The following is a 20,609-nucleotide window of genomic DNA, read 5'->3' on the forward strand; positions in this document are numbered from 1 at the left end:
GGTATGTTGACAATTGTTCTAGAGCGAAGCTAATGGTACCAAAGGGCCAGAAGCAATTGAAGAGGCTGACTTGAGGCTCAAAAAGATGGAGTCACTTAAGGTATGCACTAGATAACATAATTTCTTAGGAAATTGAAAGCTGAGAGACAAAAGTTTGTTATTAAGTTTTTTTTATATAGATGGATCATGATCTTACTTTAACTTTTGATTTCCCATTTATCTGTCATCTTACAATTTCTGCAAAATAGCACTTTTTACATTTGTACAACATTTATGAAGAACAGGTAGGTGAGATTATGATGTGAATACATACAACTGTGATACATGTAATTTTTTAAAGTGGGTTACTCCTATAGTCCGAGCATTCAGTGGGCTGAGGCAGGAGGATGGCCATAAGTTCGAGGCCAGGCTGGGATATATACATATAAATTGCAAGACACTGTCTCAAATGGAATCTACAAGTTTTTGTAGATATTTGTAACAGTTGTCTTAAGTGTTTACATTTTAATTTCCATTCCAGTGTATTGGACTTATGGCCAATATCATTGATCCCCTGTTGTCCAAGGTTTGAGGGGTACAGAGTGAGTGTCCGTTTTTATTCTGGAACCACACACATACTTCTTTGCTTAGACCCAGGTTGGAGGATGATACCATGGCTTTCCTTCTCATAACTAATTGTGTTAATGGTTTTCATTTTCAGGCCCAGACAAATGCCCGTGCTGCTGTCCTAAAAGAACAGCTGGAGCGAAAAAGAAAGGAAGCCTATGAGAGAGAAAAGCGGGTGTGGGAAGAGCAGGTAAGGCTCCTTGGTTCATGTCCTTGGGCTCTTTTGAGGATCGTCAAGTGTGCCATGATCAAGCCATAGCAACCCTTTTTTCTGATTTTTACTCACTTTCCTTTCTCTTTTCCTCCTCCTCAGCTTTCCTTTCCCTTTCCCTTTAGCCCCACCCCACCCCAGCACCCTTTGTCTTTCAAATTTAACGATAATCTGCCACTGATTTATACTGCTACCTCAAAATCTTTTAAATTCTTATAAATGACCTTCTAGCATATGTGCAGAAAAACTGTCTTCCTGTGGGTGTGTCCTCTGCTGGGCTCTTCTGCCTGTTCTGCTGATACCTCACACATGGGTGATTGTAGGGTAGAATAAACTTTAGTTTCTTCATAGGACTCTTCCTTCCTTTGGCTTTACCATCCTTTTCACAGTTCTGGTTCTTTTCCTTTCTTCATGTGCTTGTTTTTTCTTTGTTAGGGTGATTTTTGTTGCTTTAATCCTGTTGGAATTTGTATAGATATAACATTATTAAACCTATAAGTTAAATTTAAGAAATGATGTGTTTATAAAGTTTCATCCAGGAACATGTTAATTTTAGGTGTCTATTCATTATTTTATATCATAATTTTTATTATATAAGTGACTTGAAGATCCTTCATATATTGTTTTCCATCTCTAACAGAATATTGCTTGTATTTGGAGAAATTGTAGATTTTTGCCTATTTTTAGGTCATAGTAAGTTTCCTGGTCTGTAATTTTCATTTAACTTCGTGGGATCTTAGAATGCAGTCTTGTCATGATATGCTGCCACAGCTCCTCCAGTTTATTATACAAATGCAGGCATTTGTAACTACTGTGCATGTGTTGTTTTTCTTTAATTTTGACTACAAAGCAGAGAAAATGCTTATATGAAGTCACATTTACAGTTTCAGTGAGAACTGGTTTGGCTCTGGGTTCCCAGGTGCCATAGTCTTAATTTTTACACATTTTTTCTCTGCTTTCTATAATGTCAACTTTTGTTATTATTGTGTCACTTGTTGTATTAGCTAGACTCCCTTGGACAATGATAAGTAATAATAGGGATGACTTGTTCTTGTTCTTAACAGAAATGGTCCAGTATAGCACTGCATGCTGTGATAACAAGAAATAATGGTTTTATGTCTCACTCAGTCAATTTTTTTCGAAGATTATGAATGGAAGAGTCAGAACTCCAGAGCTCAGAAATAAGACTAAGAACTTCTCAATAAATTCTCTTTTATTTATATCCAATATAATTTTGGTTATAACTTTTCTAAGTTCTTCAATCTTTGCTATTTATGTTTTTCTCTTTAACTTCAAAACTAAACAGTGGAGAACTCACCTTCACCTTGTCCCTTTTCTGGCCTAGATTTCAGCCTTAGCACAAATAAGACTTGATTTATTGTACATACACTCCCATCTTTTCAGACACCTAGGAATTATTTCCTGCTCCTCTGGCCTTTGTTTAGATTTCGTATTCGACTCATGTTCTTAACATAATGTTCCTTGTTTTTCCTCTCAGATATAGTATTAGTATAGAATGGGTATGAAGCAATAACTGATAAGTTAACATTTTTACCCCAAGAACAAGAGAATTTTTCAAAAGTATATCCCATCCTTTTAATAGAACCATTCATTTCGTGTGTTGCCCAAATCTCTTCCAAACTTACCTTGCCCTCAGAAATAGTTGTGAGCCTACTTCTGGTGCATACGTACCCAGTGATGGGAAACCAGAGTCTACATTATGTCTTCTAGGATTATGTCTTCAGCACAGGACGCAAAAGCCCAACTAGTACATGCTGCCTTTCGTATTATATCAGGACAAGTTGGTGTAAAACTGTGTGTGTATGTGTGTGTGTGTGTGTTTTAAGTTTTTGTCTTGGTGAACTTATTACCATTGTGTCCAGGTGCAGTATCACAATTGCAAGTATTAAGGTCATTGTTTTTCCTTTTTAAATTAATGCTTAGTAATCCATTCTAACATTTTTCATAAACCATGACGGTGGGTGGAATAGTATTGTATCCATCAAATATAATGAACTTATATGTGGTCCAATTCAGCCTTATTTTTTAAAATGCTGAGTTCAGACAAAAGTCTCATGGAACATCAAATTGTTTGATAATAGTTGACATGAGCTTCACTTTTTGTTTCCCCCACAGTCTTGGCTACTGGGTCAGCTACTTAACTGCTCCCATCAATATGCACACACAGGCCCTCTTTAGCAGCAGGCCTCTGCTTGCTTGTTTCATTACCTGTGTTCCCCCAAGGTAGGGTGAATGTCTGTGTCTCAGTTCATCCTGTGACTGGCATAGCACATTATCAAATATTGTTTTTCCTAGACCTATAGGCCCTACTCACTCAGAATTTTGTGCCTTCATCAGCCCAAGTTCATGTAACTCAGAAAACACAGCGTCAGATTAGCTTTGTCATGATGATGATGATAATGATAAGGAAGATAAGGAACAAGCGGATATATTTGTTGTGAATTTTATGACTCAGCTTATTTCAAATCTGTATAGAGGATTGTTCAAGAAACATTTGTTTATTGATTATAGCCTAGTATAGGAGGAAAAATGTGTCTGGAATGAGACATCTGACTTTTGGTCTCAGTTCTGCCAGCTGATAGTTTGGATTTGTTCTTCCAACAGAAGTTTAGCTGTGATGTATCCTTAGGTGCTACAGAAGTACATGCAAAATTATTCCATATTCAGGATATGAAGTCGGGCCCCTTTGGCCTGGTCCTGGCATACCTACTCATCCTCCCTAATCCACATATAGAAGTGGAGTGATGGCTACCCTTCTGTGACTTAAGACTTGAGAAATCCGTAGTGATTTACATTTGAAAAGCTCCTCCATTTTTTTTTTTTTTTTTGATTACAGCTTTACTTTTGTCTTTTGGTGCTACCACTGATTTAAGTTTTCAGCACATAGTGAAATTGAAATAGAAAATAGAAAATCTTGTAATGGTAACTGAAAGTCTGTGGAGGTGTAAGTAATGTGAAAATGTTTCAAATTTGTCAAGCTTGTGTGGGCATGGCAGGGATGTACGCTTCTATAGATTTATTTTAAAGCCTGTCTTCCAAGAGTCAGGGATGTGGCTCAACAGTCAAGGCTTGCCTAGCCTGCCTAAGCTCTGGGTTCGATTCCTAGTACCATAAGAAAAAAAGCTTCTTATCTTCATTATGGTACTTTGTGCCTGTATTCCCAGCATTTAGGAGCCTGAGACACACTTTGAAGGCTGTGCTGGTCTTGTGCCAGCCTGGGCACATTCATGCGCATGCACACACACACTCATATATACACACAGTAGGCAGCGTGTCACTCTCAAATCCACATATATATGTATATATATATATATATATATATATATATACACACACACATATACAAACACATACAAAAATCTGACTTGTGAAACTTTCAAGTAAATGCTTTAGTCCTGTTGAAAGGTTTTCTATTTAAAATTGAATGAGTTTTCTAAAACTATACTGAGAAGGAAGTAAATATTCTAGACTTAGCCCTGTGATCAGTTTCATTGGCCATGTGATCAATTTCATTTTAAAAAGTGACTTTTTGATTTTTGAGACTTCATGGGTTTCGACTTATATAAAATTTTATTTTTGGTTTGTTTGTTTTGTTGTTTTTTTTTATATAAAGATGAACTTTTAATTGGGACTGGTTTATAGTCCATGGTCATCATGGTGGGAAGCATGGCGGCACACAGAGAGACATGGTACTGGAGAGTAGTTGAGAGTTCCACATTCAGAGCAGCAAGACAACAGGGAGAGAGGGTGACACTGGACCTGGCTTGAGCATCTGAAATCCCAAAGCCCACCCCCAGTGACACACTTCCTCCAACAAGGCCACACCTGCTTCAACAAGGCCACACTTCCCAGCAGTGGATATGTTTATGTATATAGGAATTATGTAGATAAGAAAAACTTAATTTGTATAGTTCTGAGTATCAAGTCCTTCCTCATAGTAGACAGCTAGTCTACCATTGAATTACATCCTAGCTTGAAAGAACTTTTTAACAAGTATGGGTAAATGTGGATAGGGGGATAACTTAAGTGGCAAAGTTCCTGCTAGGGAAGCCTAAGGGACTAAATTCAGATCCACAGTACTGACATAAAAGCTGGGCAAGGCTGTGCACACCTATTATTCCAGTACTGGGGAGGCTGAGGCAGAAAGATCCTTTGGATTCACTGAGCAACCAATCTAGAACAAATCTGCAGGCGGCGCAGTGAGAGAGCCTACCTACCAAAATAAGTTGCAGAATGATCGAGGAAGGCACGTGACATCAATCTTTTGCCTTCATCCATACACAAAAATCATTATGACCAAATTAAGTATAATTTGTTGAGGCAGTGAGAGTATTGGTCTTTCTTTCAAGAATTTCCTTTATGCTCCTATTAATAGGTGACTGCCCAGTAATTTCAAAAATAGCTTTTAAGATATTTTTTTTTAATGTTTTCTTTATTATTTATTATGTATACAGTATTCTGTCTACATGTACACCTGCAGGCCAGAAGAGGGCATCAGATCTTATTATAGATGGCTGTGAGCCAACATGTGGTTGCTGGGAATTGAACTCAGGACCTTTGGAAGAACAGGCAGTACTCTTAACTGCTGAGCCATCCCTCCAGCCCCATAAGATAATTCTTTAAGACATATAAGGAAATGCTTAACATCCTTAGCCATCAGAGAAATACAAATCAGAACAACTCTGAGATTCCATCTTACACCTGTAAGAATGACCAAGATAAAAAACACTGATGACAACTTATGCTGAAGAGGTTATGGGGTAAAGGGAACACTCCTGCTTTGCTGGTGGGAGTGCAAGCTGGTACAACCCCCTTTGGATAGCAGTATGGGGATTTCTTAGAAAAATTAGGAACCAACCTTAACAAGACCCAGCAATACCACTTTTGGGTATATATCTAATGGATGCTCAATCGTTCCACAAAGATATGTGCTCAACTATGTTCCTAGCAGCATTGTTTGTCATAGCCAAAACCTTGAAATACCTAAATGCCCCTTGATCGAAGAATGGATAAGAAAATTGTGGTACCTTTACACAATGGAGTACTACACAGCAGAAAAAAATGACATCTTGAATTTTGCAGGCAAATGGATGGATCTAGAAAACATCATCTCAACTGAGGTAACGCAGACCCAGAAAGACAAATATAATATGTATTCACTCATAAGTGGATTTTAGACATAAATCAAAGAAACACCCCCCCACACACACACAATTTACAATCCTAGAGAACCTAGACAACAATGAGGACCCTAAGAGAGACATAAGTGGATCTAATCTATATGGGAAGTAGGAAAAGACAAGATCTCCTGAGTAAATTGGGAGCCTGGGACCATGAAGAGGGTAGAAGGGGAAGAGAATGAAAGGGAGGTGAGCAGAAAAAAATATAGCTCAATAAAAACAATAATAACAGAAAAAGCTATTCTTGAAATTCATGAATAAGTTGAGAAGGGCATTTGATGCTATTTTCCTTAGTGAAATTGTTTCAATACTTATTGTAACTTCTACTTAATTATTCATACAACTATATTACTTTTTGATCCTTTTAAATCATAGTTTTCTTTGATTTTCATAAGGTAAGGTATTCGACTTGTGGATCACTGTTTCTTGTGAATTCTGTTCTAAACCTCCAGTGCACTGCCTAAACTTCAAACTCCGATTATACACAGATGACTTTTTGTTTTTGTTCTGCATTCTTAAGATCAGAAACTTGGCTTCTGCAAGTTAATGCATCAGTAATTCAGTCTAAGCTTTTGGTGCTTATGCCAAATGATCTTATTTGTTAAAGGTTAAATCAATAATTGCTGTGTGCTTCACACAACTTATTTCATTTGATCTCTTCAGAAAAGAGAAAATGAGGACATCACTCTTTTGTTAGAGGAAGAAACTGAATCTCAGAGTCCAATGAAAAATCACAAGAGTATTAAGTTTGAGTTTGAGACCTTGGGTGTAGGAGTGTCCGACTTTGACCCTGAAGGGCTGCTGAGGCTCAGGGTGCCTTGGAGGCTGCTATCTTCAGCACCTCATCTGACTTAAACACTCAGTTCTTGGTTTTTTTTCTGCTGTTTCCTTCTAGTTCAGATCAGGTAGTGTTTCTCAGGAGTACAGTGAGTTACTTCCCTTTCCATTGCAGTTTGCAGCCTTTTCAAGAGAACCCTGCCTCACTCATTATGGTCTTCGTCACCTAGATTGTTTGTACAGATAGGAACTCTCAGTTTGTTAGTAGATATCAAGACCTATGAATTTGTTTACTCATGAAAGAATCACATTAGAGTCATGTATTGAAATTCTAGGAAGTATTTCTTCAAGAAAATTGGCACAAGATTCTAGAAATGTCACTATTTACAACCACGGTGTTTCTCAGCAGTTTCTTAATTTTGGTTTATTGGTATCTGCCCCAGTTTTTATAGAAATCACTTAAAACTTTTAATATATTCTAAAAATTTTGATGTTATGTAGGACAATTTTAGAATTTATTCTGATTCCCATAGAATTGGAGAGGCCTTTAATATACACTCTTATGTTAACAAAACAGTTTCAAATTATTAGCATATTCCTTCACAGTGAGAGTACTTGGTTGTTATGAGTTCTAGATACTTTAAACATTTATTTCACATCTTGAAATCAGTATAATTAATAATGTTGGCCATATCAGTTGTGCAACTGTTTAAATACATAGATACTGGTATAATAAAAATTGGAAGTCTAAATATTAGAATTACCACTTTATTCATCGCTCAGTTGTGGTGCCATGTTGTTTGTTATTCTAAGAAATAAAGCTTGTCTGAAAATCAGAGTGCGTAGCTAGCCACTAATTAGCTGTAAAGGCTGAGCAGTGGTGGCACCATCTTTAATCCCAGCATTTGGGAGACAGAGGCAGATGGATCTCTGTGAGTTCGAGGCCACCGTGAGATTGATTCAGTGTAAAAGAGAAACAGAACCAGGAGGTGGTGGCTCTCCCCTTTAATCCCAGTACTTGAGAGTCAAATGCCTTTAGTGCCAGTGCTAGGGAGGTGGGGACAGGAAAGGATATGGCTGGGAGGAGAGAGGAATATAAGGCAGGAAGAAACAGGAGCTCAGCCCATTCAGTCTGAGGATTCTTGGGGACAGGATCTTGCCCACTTCAGTCAAGTCACTCTATTGGCTGGCTCCCTAATACTTCTCTGATCTTCCAGCGTTTGCCCCGATATTGACTCTGGGTTTTTATTATTAAGACCACTACACTCTGTAACAACTACCTGAAATATATACTTACTGAAAGTCTTAGTAGTCAAGAAAGATTTGTAGTTGGAAGCAACTCACTCTGTGCTACAACAGTACAGCTAATTCCACTGCCTCTATTTATTTCAGAAGTTTACTGTCTGAGAGCTGGAAAGATGGGTCAAGAGTGTTCTTGCAGAGCACCCAAGTACAGATCACAGGACCTGCTTCAAGCAGCTCTCAACTTTCTGAAACGCTAGCTCAGGGGAACCTCTGGGGTCACCTCAAATGCACAAATACAAACTATAATAGTAAAATTTTAAGCTCACAATATTTATGCCGATTAGAGTCCCAATGACTAGCACCTGATAAAAGTGCACTTGTGTCGAAGTATGGGTTTCAGGCTTTAAGGAAACTACAAAATTTGGGAGAAATTTTAGAAGCATTTCTTTCTGAAATATAAAATTAATAAACTACTTTTACATTAAACATTGTATTAGATTAAAATAACATAATGGTATTAGAAATGAATATTCTATATGACTCTTACACATTGTTTATGTGTGTGTTTATTATTTTTATGGGTATGTGTGTATGCTTCTGTGAGATTATGCGCACCAAGTGTGTGCAGGAGCCCATGGAGGCCAAGAGGGCATTGGATCTCCTGGAACTGAAGTTGACAATAGTTGTGAGCTACTGTATTGGTGCTGGGAATTCAACACAGGTTCTCTGCAAGAGAAGTAAGTACTATTAACTACTGAGCATTCCTCATGACCCTTGAAGACTTTTGGCGGAATCATTTTATGAGACATTGCTCGAGCAGTGGTAGCCAGTTTTATTTAGGACTGCTGTCAGACACGTGGCTGTGTTCACACATGCAGCTGGGGATTTCTGTGTTCACATTCTACCAGCATGTATCATAGTGTCCAGCCCAGTGAGGAATTAAGGAATTGGAAGCTATTTGTACTATGCATTAGAGATATCTTGGGGCCTTTTATTTCTCTATGAGGATATAAAATCCAGTGTTTTTAGCTGTGTATTCTGTTTCTTGCAGTTGGTGGTGAAGGTAAGGAGCTCAGATATTTCTCTACCTTTGGAGCATCAAGAAACGGGGGGTTCTCCATCAAAGCAGCAAATGAGACCTGTTATTTCTGTGACTTCGGCTTTGAAAGAAGTGGGCCTGGTAAGTTTCATAAAATTTAGAGCTCCTCAAAGACTACAGATCAATTTAAGCGAAAATGAATTTAATGGATTACATTGGTTTCTAATGCCTCCTTGTTGTTTCCTAGAGTAAAAAGATTGTCTTCTGGATTTTTTTTTTTTTGGCTTCCTCTGAATTTTGGAACTTTTCTGCCCATAGATTTTTATCTAGGACTCAGTTATAGATAAATATGCCTTGAACACTCTGCTTTTGAAGATTCCCTATATACAGAGCTAATCAATTTCAGATCCAAAGTGTTTGAGAAATAAAGTCATGTTTTTGCTGATGTGCTTACCCAGGCCAGTACTGATGGCCTCTGTAGTGCTGATGTTCATGCTGTTAAACCGTATCACAACTGTTTTCATAGCATATCTGTCTGTTAGGTTTTGTAACTAATTGAGAGACAGTTCGTGGTATGTGCAGGATATCATATGCTATATGCACTTAACCATTTTAAATATGAGAATTGAGCACCTGTGGATTTTGGCAAGGGAGCAGAGATCTTAGAACCAGTGTCTCACAGATGCATGCATATAGAAAAGGCATTGTGTTGAAATGACTCTCTGATAGACTAGTAAGATGGCTCTGTGGGGAAAGGAGCTTGCCACGATGTCTGGCGATCAGAGTTTGATCCCTGAGACTGACCCACATGGTAGAAGGAGTGAACAACTCCCACAAGTTTTCTTCTGACTTCCATGTGCATGTAATTGTAGCAGCAGCAGCAAACATACACACACACACTAATTAAATGTAGTAAAAACATTTGAAAGCAATATACTGAAAATAATGTGGCAAACAGTTTTGTACCCTAACCCTCATGATTGGCAAATTTTTAAAGAATAATATCTCTTATAGTCCTTAAAGTAAATAACTATAGAAATGAACTCTACACCTATTTGAAATTTTGTAACATGGGAAGTGATGTTCAATGTAATTCATTTTTTTACCTTCTACTTCTGTCTCTGTATGCTAGCTATATAGATAATAAAACAAACAAAAATATGCAAACAAGCAAAAGTTTAAACTTGTAAGTGTGCACCAGGTTACCTGTCTAAAAAGACCGTTCTGGATGAAAGGAATGGCTCCGAATGTGGAGTGACTCCCTGGGTTAAACTGCTCTGAACACAGTCTGCTGAGCCCTACAACCTAGGAACCTCTGCTTTCCTTTCCCAGTAGCTACTGTCTGTGACTTGTATTTGTTGAGATTCTTTAGATGTTTTTCATACTGCAGAGATTATTGGTTACTACAGAGATTTTCTGCAGCTTTTGTGCTTATCTTGAAAATAAGGCAGAGTATAAAGCTCTATGTCCCTGTTCAGAGCTTCGTGTAAGAATCTGTTCTCCCAGTAGGTTTTATCTCTTTCTGATAATGACTTTGCATGTGCCGCATTGTTTACAACTTTAGATTCCTTGTGTGGTTTCCTTCCTGGTACCCAGTCTCACATCTCCAGTACCTGTCATCTCTGACTGCTTTCCTGGGTAAAATCCTCCTTGTCTCATTTACATGTGTTACTGTAATTCTGATCACTATGCTCTTATGTTTTTCAAGTCTTAGAAATCTGTGGCAATCATGTGACTAAATCGTTTTTCTTATTGTTGTGTTTATAGAAACTGCTCATTTAAAACTTTGAAGATTATTTAGTCACATTGTTATAGTCTTCATAACAACTAATCTTTTTCTTTTAATGTATTCTTAAATATTAAGTTTTTAAGAATATCTTTATACTAATCAGAAGAAAAGTAAGAATCTGTTTTTACTTAACTTCTTTCCATAGATAAGAAAGCTACTTGTTAATTGTGTTTAATGCTTTGTCTTAATGTGTATGTGTATGTAACAAATTTGTTTTCAAAATAACACAGCTTATCCTGAATTCCTTTATCTACCAACACATTAGCTCAGGTGGTAGAACACTTGCATGAGGCATTCAGTCCCCAGGATTATTTATTTTTAGGACGTAATTATTTTATGCATTTGGGTGTTTTGCCTGCAGATATCTCTGTGCACAGTGTGTATGCCTGGTGCCCCAAGAGGCCAGAAGAGGGTGTTAAGTTCTTTAGAATTGGAGTAACAGTTGGTTGTGAGCCACCTTGTGGGTTCTGGGAATCATACCCAGGTCCTCTGCAGGAGTAGCAAATACTCTTAACCACTGAGCCATATCTCTAGCCTGAAGAACCATATTTTTTTAAAAGCAAAACATGACAACCCTTTTCCTAACTCTAATAAACAAAGTATATGAATTTCTTTTCATGCCTGTCATTGACTTTAAATTATCAAAAGTTAGATACCAAAGAAGACAGAGATAATTGTTAGCAGTAACCCACAAACATAACAAATAACTAAGAATTGACACACACACACACACACACACACATTTAACTTATTAACTGATTGATAATGTTTAAATGTTCATCATTATTTATAATGACAGAAGCCGTGTTAACATTTCACAGCAATGAGAAAAGTTCACAGGGGTTAAATTTCAGTTAAATGAAAAACTGAAAGTAACAAAAATATCAACTGTTTCAGAGTCCTAAAATGGTTTTCTCTTACTCTTCAACCGTCTTTTGTTTAAAGGATGGAAATTTAACTGAAACCCAAGAAACTTCAGAAGAAATGCAAAAGAGCAGCAATGCTGTTTCAGTAAGTACAGTTTTCAGAGACTCTGTCAGGCTCTTATTTAATGATATGCTCACTAAAGTGTAACTATTTCAGAGCAAGCGAGAAATACTGCGTAGGCTAAATGAGAATCTTAAAGCTCAGGAAGATGAAAAGGAGAATCACCATCACTCAGATTCTTGTGAGGTCGCTGGTCACAAGGATGCCAAGGAGTATGAGAAAGAAAATGCCATTTCCTCTGATCGCAAGAAGTGGGAGGTCGGAGGTCAGCTTGTGATTCCTCTGGATGAAGTGACACTGGATACATCCTTCTCTGCCTCTGCAAGTATGTATGAACATGTCCATGTCCTGTCTTGGGTTAGCACTCACGTAAACTTGTGTCCTGGCCATCCTAAGGAACCAACATGTGGATGGGTTAAGAGAGGTAGAAGAAGTCTGTGCAACTCCCTCATGGGCATATGAAGTATCTTTCAGTACAATATAAAGACATGAAAAGTGGTTTGGTTTTTACAGTAGCAAAAATTCTTCTGTAAGAGTGTAGTGAGAGGAGAACTAAAGAAATGTATTTAAATTGTACTGTTTGAACCCTTTACACCATGTCAACCTGTTACATTCTTTGTTCTTGTTGTAGTGAAAGGGGTTCCTGGTGGGTGACACATGTCTCAGTATGTATCCAGCACTGTCCTTGAACTCATGGTCTTCTTTTCTCTGTCTTCTCAGTGCTTAAGTTACAGATATGTGTTTCCCAGCTTCCCCACTTTTGGTTTTATGAGATAATCACTCATTGTATAAATACCAAGCTGGTCTTGAATTCATAATCCTCTTGCCTCTGCCCTCTGAATGCTGAGTACATGCCCAACTCTACCAGTAGTTTCTGATGAAAACAAGAGCAGTGAAAGCTCAGAAGAGCCCCTTAGACCTTAGGAGGAGTTCAGGAGGTTTAACTAGAAAGAATTCCTAAGCACCCACTGTGTTCTCACAGGAACCACGGCCTTCATTGTCTCCTTACCGTCTTCCCACAGGAATCATGGTCTTCGTTGTCTCCTTACCATCTTCTCACAGGAATCATGGCCTTCGTTGTCTCCTTACCATCTTCCCACAGGAATCATGGCCTTCATTGTCTCCTTACCTTCTTCCCACAGGAATCATGGCCTTCATTGTCTCCTTACCCTCTTCCCCCAGGAATCATGGCCTTCATTGTCTCCTTACCCTCTTCCCACAGGAATCATGGCCTTCATTGTCTCCTTACTGTCTTCCCACAGGAATCACGGCCTTCATTGTCTCCTTACCGTCTTCCCACAGGAATCATGGCCTTCATTGTCTCCTTACCGTCTTCCCACAGGAATCATGGCCTTCATTGTCTCCTTACCGTCTTCCCACAGGAATCATGACCTTCATTGTCTCCTTACCATCTTCTCACAGGAATCACAGCCTTCATTGTCTCCTTACCGTCTTCTCTCAGGAATCACGGCCTTCATTGTCTCCTTACCATCTTCCCACAGGAAGCATGGCCTTCATTTTGTTCCCCTGTACATGCATGACTTTTTTGGTGTGATTGCTATGACATTTTATCTCTTTATTTTTCAGAAATTTGGTATGATTTTATGTGTATGGGTGTTTTGCCCACATGTGTGTCTGTGCACCATGTGCATGCTTTGTGCCACAGAAACCCGAAGATGTCAAATCCCCTAGAACGGGGTACCTTTGTGAAGTGCCATGTGTGTGCTCTTCTGCTGAACTTCCTCTCCAGCCTATCGATTATTATTCTCGTTATGTCTAGTTTTGAATAGTATGTTTGTGAAGTATCTTAGTGTACTTTTCTTCCTGTTTCCTCTCCTTGGACTTAGGAAATTCTTCAATATATAGACTTAAATCTTTTGTCAAATTTGGAAAACTTCACCAAACATTAGTTTTTATTTGACATAATTTCTTTATTGATTCTTTGGAAGTTTCAAGTCATGAAACTTAATTCCACTCACCTCCCAGTCCCCCCATATCTTCCCCTCACCCCTGCAGCACCCCCCCCAAAGAAAAACATTTTTAAAAATCAAAACAAAACAAGCAAACATAAACAAAATAAAACAAAACAAAAAACCCTCTTCACTCCCCCATCATTCCCACCTCTCTAGCACCTCTTTATTCATTCTGGTGGCATTAGGATCTGCAGGTGTCACCCGGTTACCCTTTTGTCCAGTCAGCTTTCCTAGCAGATGTGCATTGCAAGAGTCATTGGTCTGATCCACTGGATTCTCACTGAAGCTCCTCTGGGATCCTGTAGATATCCCACAGGACCAGTCCTTTCATGAGTGCCGGCAGGTCCCAGATGGAGTAGATGTTAGGGCCTCTCCCGTCAGGTGAGGGGGCAGAGCCAGCTCCCCTATGCCCAGGCCATCAGGCCCAGTTCTTCCTCGTGGGTGGGGCTAACTCTTTCTTAAGTGTCCAAACATTTTTTAAATATTCTTTCTCCTTTCCAGTTTCAGGCTAATAAAGAGACCCTGTTTCAAAATAACAGCAACAACACACCAAATTGGATAGCAGTACGTGAGAAGCAGTAGCCAAGGCTGTCCTTGGGTTTCACATGCAGTGCACACACGCACACTAACATGCACATGCAGAAGGGTTAGGGATATATAGAACAGAAGAAGAATATGGTTTAGCTCAAAAGGATGAGCAGAATATTTCTGAAAGAAAGATGAAAAATTGAGGACTATATTTTATCAATGTTTATCCTAGGAGAGGCATTGTGAGCTTGAGGAAATTAGTGTCACAACTATACCAAAGGAATAAAATCCATTTTAAAGGTAAATGGAAGGCAAGGAAGTACAAAAAATATATCTGTTTTATAGGAAGTGAAATGGAACGGGTGGATGGTGTTACTAGATAGGGATGTAAAGACATTGTAACCTAAAGAAATTTGAAATTAAATTTTAGTTTAGTTTTGTTTCTCGAGACAGGGTTTCTCTGTATAACAGCCCTATATGTCCTGGAACTAGCTCTTTTAGACCAGGCTAGGCTGGCCTCGAACTCACAGAAATCCACCTGCCTCTGCCTCCCGAGTACTGGGATTAAAGGCTATGTCATCATCACCTGCCTTGAAATTAATTTTCACCAATTATGAGGAAAAAATATATCATGTCACTCTGCTGTCTTCAAGCTGTTGATTTCCATTACAGCTAGAATACAGCCCACAGCCCTTCATGATCCGGGGACTCGGCTCACCCTCTTAGTTCTTCATGGCACTCTGTCCGTTTCCTTTGCCCTCACTGTGAATGGCTCACCTCTTCGATGTGCCGCACTCTTTGTCTCCACAACTCCCCAGGATTTTTAGATGATACTTACTCCCCGCTGTCTGATTCTGAGAGCTCTCTTCATAACATACTTTTAAAGACATGTTTGTTTTTTATTCTAATTCTTCTCCTGTCCTTGCTTACCTTACTTTTTCCTATCAGTGAACAAAACTACTCAGTCACGGAAGACCTTCATATTGGTAAATTCAACAGCCTGATTTTATAGTTCTCTGTATAATCAGATACATATGTCTTTTTCTTCCCTTAATGAATAATAAACCTCATTCATTTAAGTTTTTATTTAGAATTTAAAGTAATCAGTTTTTTGTGGGAGTTTCATAATTTATTTTCATTGATAATCAGATGTTTTTTTTTCCCCTTAAGTATGTTGTTTCCTTTTAACATATAAGCTTTTTAGCTAAGCTTGTCTGACATGTACCACATGTTCTGGGCTTTCTGTGTGTGTGTCACTCAAATTTTATACAGGAAAATAGTTAATAAATAAATAAAAGGACACACAACTCCTGTTGTGAAACGTCTGAGGTGGGAGACTATAGCCAACTTGGCTTCTGGAGCAGAGGTTCTCAACCTGTGGTTCTGGAGCAGAGGTTCTCAACCTGTGGTTCTGGAGCAGAGATTCTCAATCTGTGGTTCGAGGCCCCTTTGTGGCCTTGAGAAAACACAGATACTTACATTATGATTCAAAATTACATTTATGAATTAGCAACAAAAATAATTTTATGATTTGGGGTCACCACACCATGAGGTACTGTATGAAAAGGCTCCACGCAGCATTAGGAAGGTTGAGAAGCACTGCTCTGGAGTAATAATAGACCACTGCCACTGTGTAAGGTCAGTAGCGGGCCAGGGTGAGAAATACATAAGCTTCCTGGAAAGGGTTATATAGACCTGTCTGGCATTGAACTCATTGAGTTCCTGCTTCAGAACTTCTAAGTCCTAGGGTTCCAGGTGTATATATCACCATGCTCAGCTTCTCTTATTTCTTAAGAAACTGGGAAGACTGATCACAAATAAACCAAAAACACAAGAACTGGTGATCAGTTCTGCTTCTTCTTTAGGCCTGGAACAGTACTTTCCTAAAACATGAAGGGCAATCCTTCCTGTTACCAGGTACTTGCTGACATTAGCTTGTTTATCTTTCTGAGTACATTCAGATATATGTGCTTATCCATGTTTGTGTGTATATATAGATTAAATAAAGATATATTTATTTAATGTATACACGTGTATGTATATACACATATATGCACATATATCCATATATGTGTGAATGGGCGTGTTCATAATATAATTCTCCCTTTATATTGCATTATTGGTTATATGCAGTTTTATTTGCATTGTTCTAGATTTTATTTTTAAGTGTATTTTATGGACCTTATACTACTACTACATTAAAATTCTCTTTATGTTTGTATATCTCATTGTGTTATATCTAAATTCCTAGAATTTCATTATGAGAAATTTCAAACATGTAGAAGAATTTAATAATTTTGCAGTAGGTGTTATAATCATCCATTTACCTTCTACCATTAGTGCTGTCCATTGTATCTATCCTGTACTCATCAGTCTTATTTCTGACATAACTCAGAGTCAACCGCAGACATTGGTATACTTTCCTGTACTTCACAGCATAGAGTCACCGTCAGAATTCAGTATTTATTTAGTTTTTCACCTTTTATGTTATTTTAAGGATAATGATTTGTACATTTGCTGAGTTCCAGCAAATACGTGGACGTATTTAACATTAATTACTAATAATAGATAGCGCATTACCATCACCCCAAGAAGTGTCACAGCCCTTCCTCAATCAGACTTTGACTTTTGTCTCCCAGAGACTCTTTGTCTGAAATTTCCCCACCTTATATTAGTTATTCTGTTTCTAGAATGCCATGAAGCCAGCCATGTAAGTTTTGTGTTCTTTTGTTTCTGGCTTCTTTGACATATGCTTTTTGAGAGGCATCTGTATTGTGAGCTTTAATTTTTTTTCTTTTAAAGATTTTTTTCATTTTGTTTTGGTTTTGGTTTTTGGTTTTTTGAGTCAGGGTTTCTCTGTAGCTTTGGGGCTTGTTCTGGACCTAGCTCTTATAGACTAGGCTGGCCTTGAACTTACAGAGATCCACCTGTGCCTGCCTACTGAGTGCTGGGATTAAAGGTGTGCGCCAACCAACTCTTTTAAAGAATGTTTTATTGGTATAGTCATTTTTATATTCTTTTGCTCAATGTTAGATTGAGATATCTATCCCTTTCCCGCACTCAAACTGTTTATACATTTACATTTAGTGTGGGTTTGCTTTTTCAGTCCACTCCTAACACCTAATACTTTTATACTATTTGCATTCTACACAATTTATCTGTACCAACTTGCTTTATCTGTGATTTTTTTCTCTATTTCCTCTTGCTTTCTTAGAGTTCATTACTCTGATAACTCACTATTTGATTTAGAGTCAACAGTATATACTTTTATGAACTCTATTTTCAAATGACTTCAGTGCTTAACCTATATATAGCAAGCAGCATTATAACAGTCTTGCACTTTCTTCCTTCCTACCTTTGTGCTAGGATTGGGATGGGTGAGGTAATTGCTTTGCTTATATTTTTGCTATAAAATTCATAATCTAGTTATTAGTTCTTAGGGATACGTAAGCAGTAAGTGAAATGGTCCTATGTGTCTGCTTTGTGTTTACATTTTTAGTGCTGTCTACCGTCTGGCTCTGTTTCCTCTGCGTGTTGGCTTCCCTTTAAGACTTGCTATGCTTTAATATCACTAATGATCGGTTCCTTCAACTTGTATATGTCTGTAAAAGTTTACTATGCCTGCCTTCAGCAAATATTTGATAAGAGGTATGGAATTAGCTGATACTTTTTTCTATTCTACTTTAACAATATTTCTCCACTGCTCGCAGCGGGAAGTCGTCTGTGACTGTCAGTCTCAGCGATTCCTCTGGATGCAGGATGTCATTGTCCTCTGGCTGCTGCTCTGGCTTTTTCTCAAAGCCCTGGTTTCAGTGAGCTTGGTGGTGACACTCCTTGTTATCACATCCTTTTGCTAGTGTTCTTGGATTGTGAGTCATAACTGTCACTTGTATTGGAAAATTCTTTGCCATTATTTTTTCCTGTATTCTTTTGGACTTCTCTCCTACAAGTCCAGCACCAATCTTTTTTCCCCTCCTCCTTTTGGTAGAGGAGGTTCTAGTCCAGAGTCTCTTCATGCTGGACAAGTACTCCACAACTGAGCTGCACACCAGCCCAGCTTCCCTTATTTTGTCCCTCCCATGGTCAGTCTTCTTTAGTTGAACCCAAGGGAGCCCAGCTATAATAATCACTACAAATGTCCTTCCCCAGTGAGTAATCTCATCATCTCTGTCATTTGGACATTCTTTTTGGTTGGTAGACCATATTATACTTGATTATTTTTGCTTAGGGACAAAACACTGAATTATAATTTGTGGAAGTTTATGTAGTTTTTATATTTCTATAACTACTCTTGACCTTTGTTATGGGATACACTTTGGTTAGTTATGAGTATCTTGATCCTTTTAGGCCTTCTTCTTAAATTCTGTGAAGTGGAATCAAGCAGTGTTTAGTCTATGGCTAATCTTCCCCCTTTACCGAGTCCACAACCTTTCTGAACAATCTGCCTAATGGCTTGTGAACTACAGGCTGGTGGAGATAGGAACTGGTTCTGGTCTTTGTAAACTCCAGGTCTTCCTCCTTCACTTCTGTTGGGTGCTCTCCTCTCGAGACTGCAGTCGTTTCCTTGCATGTGCTGTGCAGACTGGTGCTCAAGTAGTGATGTGCGCAGCTTTGTGAGACCTGACTTCTCTCTGTACGTCAGATGCGAGCCATTTTCTTCCCGCAGACTCAGGTTCCATCTATTCAGCTCAGACTGGCTACAAATCCTGCCAGTTTTTCTCCCCATGGTTTTTTTTAAGTGGGCATTCCATTTCCATTGTTCCAGAAATTTTCTTTTCTGTTGTATTGCTTGACCCTTCTTATCAGATACCAAGTAACCTTAAGTTCCAAGTCTTTTTCCTGTTGTTTCTTTTAATCTATACTGTTTTAACCACTTTTTTTTTTTTTTTTTTTTGCCAGCGATTCTAGATTTTGATAGCTCTGTAACAAAGGTTTTTCAGCATTAGTGCTTGAAACCCTAACCACTGGACTTGGTGTTTTTGCAGAAATATTGTTTCCAGATTTAAAGCTTATAACAACCTTTTCAAATTAAAAATTTATTATAAAGAACTTGTAAATAAAAAACATCACGTAGAAAAATTAGCCAGGCCCAAACTCTATACATCTCAACTAACTTCTTTAGAACAGCCATTCTAAAATTGGGGAACTTCACATTGGATCTTACACTCCGCTTATCAGCTATGTTTGTTTATACTTATCCACTAGAAAAAAATTCATTACAAAGATAAAACTAGGAAAACAGATTTAGATCCTCTTTCATGATTCTTGAATCTTTTACCTTAGCTATGCTTTTGAATCTTAGGTCCGTCATGCTAATTGTGTTGGTGGTACAAAACTGAGTATTACTTGCTGATTTGCATGAGCCTTTATACCTTGGACTCCTTTTGCTGTTCCCCTTTATGCTGCATCCTGAGTCCTAAAGCATCTTTCAGCTGGTGTCTTGGTCAGGGTTCTATAGACGGACAGACCTCTAGAGAGAATCTTTATTACAAGAGGGTTTGTTAGATTGGTTTACACGACACACTTAGAGTCTTCCAAAGATGGCCATCTCACACCTGTGCCCTGTGAGCTGCCTTTCAGCTGATTCCAGGTCCAGTTGACAACCGAGATTAAACATCATAGTTTTTCTAAAGTCACCTTGTGTAGGCTATAGTTATGAGGCCATATTAACATATACCATGTAGTATATCATGTGTATTACTCTTAAGTGTATAAATCTTATTTTTATTTTATATGTGTGGGTGTTTTGCCTGAATGTACTGTGTGTCTGAGAATCTTTTGGTACCTGGTGTCTGCAGAGGTTAGAAGATAACATCACATTCACTGGAGATCTGAAACTAGAGTTACAGATGCTTGTGAATCGCTGTATAGGTGCTGGGGAATGAACCTAAGTTCTTTGGGTGGGTAACTAGTGCTCTTAATTGTTGAGCCATTTCCCTAGTCCCTGTGCTCATGTTTTATTACCAGATATTCTGATGACTCGAGACTATTATTTTTTGCCTTTCTAAATTTTATTTAAATTATTTTATCCAGGATTATTTGTAGAAAAGAAGTATTAGTTGTCTGCTTATGATATAAACTCAAAGGCAAAGTTTTCTTAGACTGTTTTTTACCTTTTAGCCCATATTTTTATTTATCGTGTGATTTATTTTTATATTAGCTTTTAGCATGAAACGGTTGGTTGGATAGTAGAAATTAAAGCTGCCAAACAATGAATTATTCTACCTTTGAGAATTGTTTCTCTATATTTCTT

At 38.1% G+C, this 20,609-nt stretch overlaps 1 protein-coding gene across 9 annotated transcripts in view; it reads left to right on the forward strand.

Annotated features, from left to right (window-relative positions):
- Nek1 (NIMA related kinase 1) overlaps positions 1-20,609 on the forward strand; it is a 554,120-nt gene that overhangs the window by 73,416 nt on the left and 460,095 nt on the right. For 5 of the 9 annotated variants that reach the window (XM_041673744.1, XM_041673737.1, XM_041673738.1 and 2 more), the window contains 5 exons: positions 23-100; positions 701-796; positions 9,092-9,220; positions 11,814-11,879; positions 11,952-12,180. The exons of 1 other annotated variant lie outside the window; for it this stretch is intronic. In XM_041673744.1, the coding sequence (XP_041529678.1) occupies positions 23-100; positions 701-796; positions 9,092-9,220; positions 11,814-11,879; positions 11,952-12,180 (598 nt within the window). The remainder of the gene's footprint in view (positions 1-22; positions 101-700; positions 797-9,091; positions 9,221-11,813; positions 11,880-11,951; positions 12,181-20,609) is intronic. 3 more of the 9 variants (XM_041673742.1, XM_041673743.1, XM_041673745.1) reach the window with 2 other exon arrangements.

This window comes from Microtus oregoni, unplaced genomic scaffold (assembly GCF_018167655.1).
Source record: "Microtus oregoni isolate MIOR12 unplaced genomic scaffold, Mior012 000024F_ref0000369, whole genome shotgun sequence".
Classification (NCBI taxonomy): domain Eukaryota; kingdom Metazoa; phylum Chordata; class Mammalia; order Rodentia; family Cricetidae; genus Microtus; species Microtus oregoni.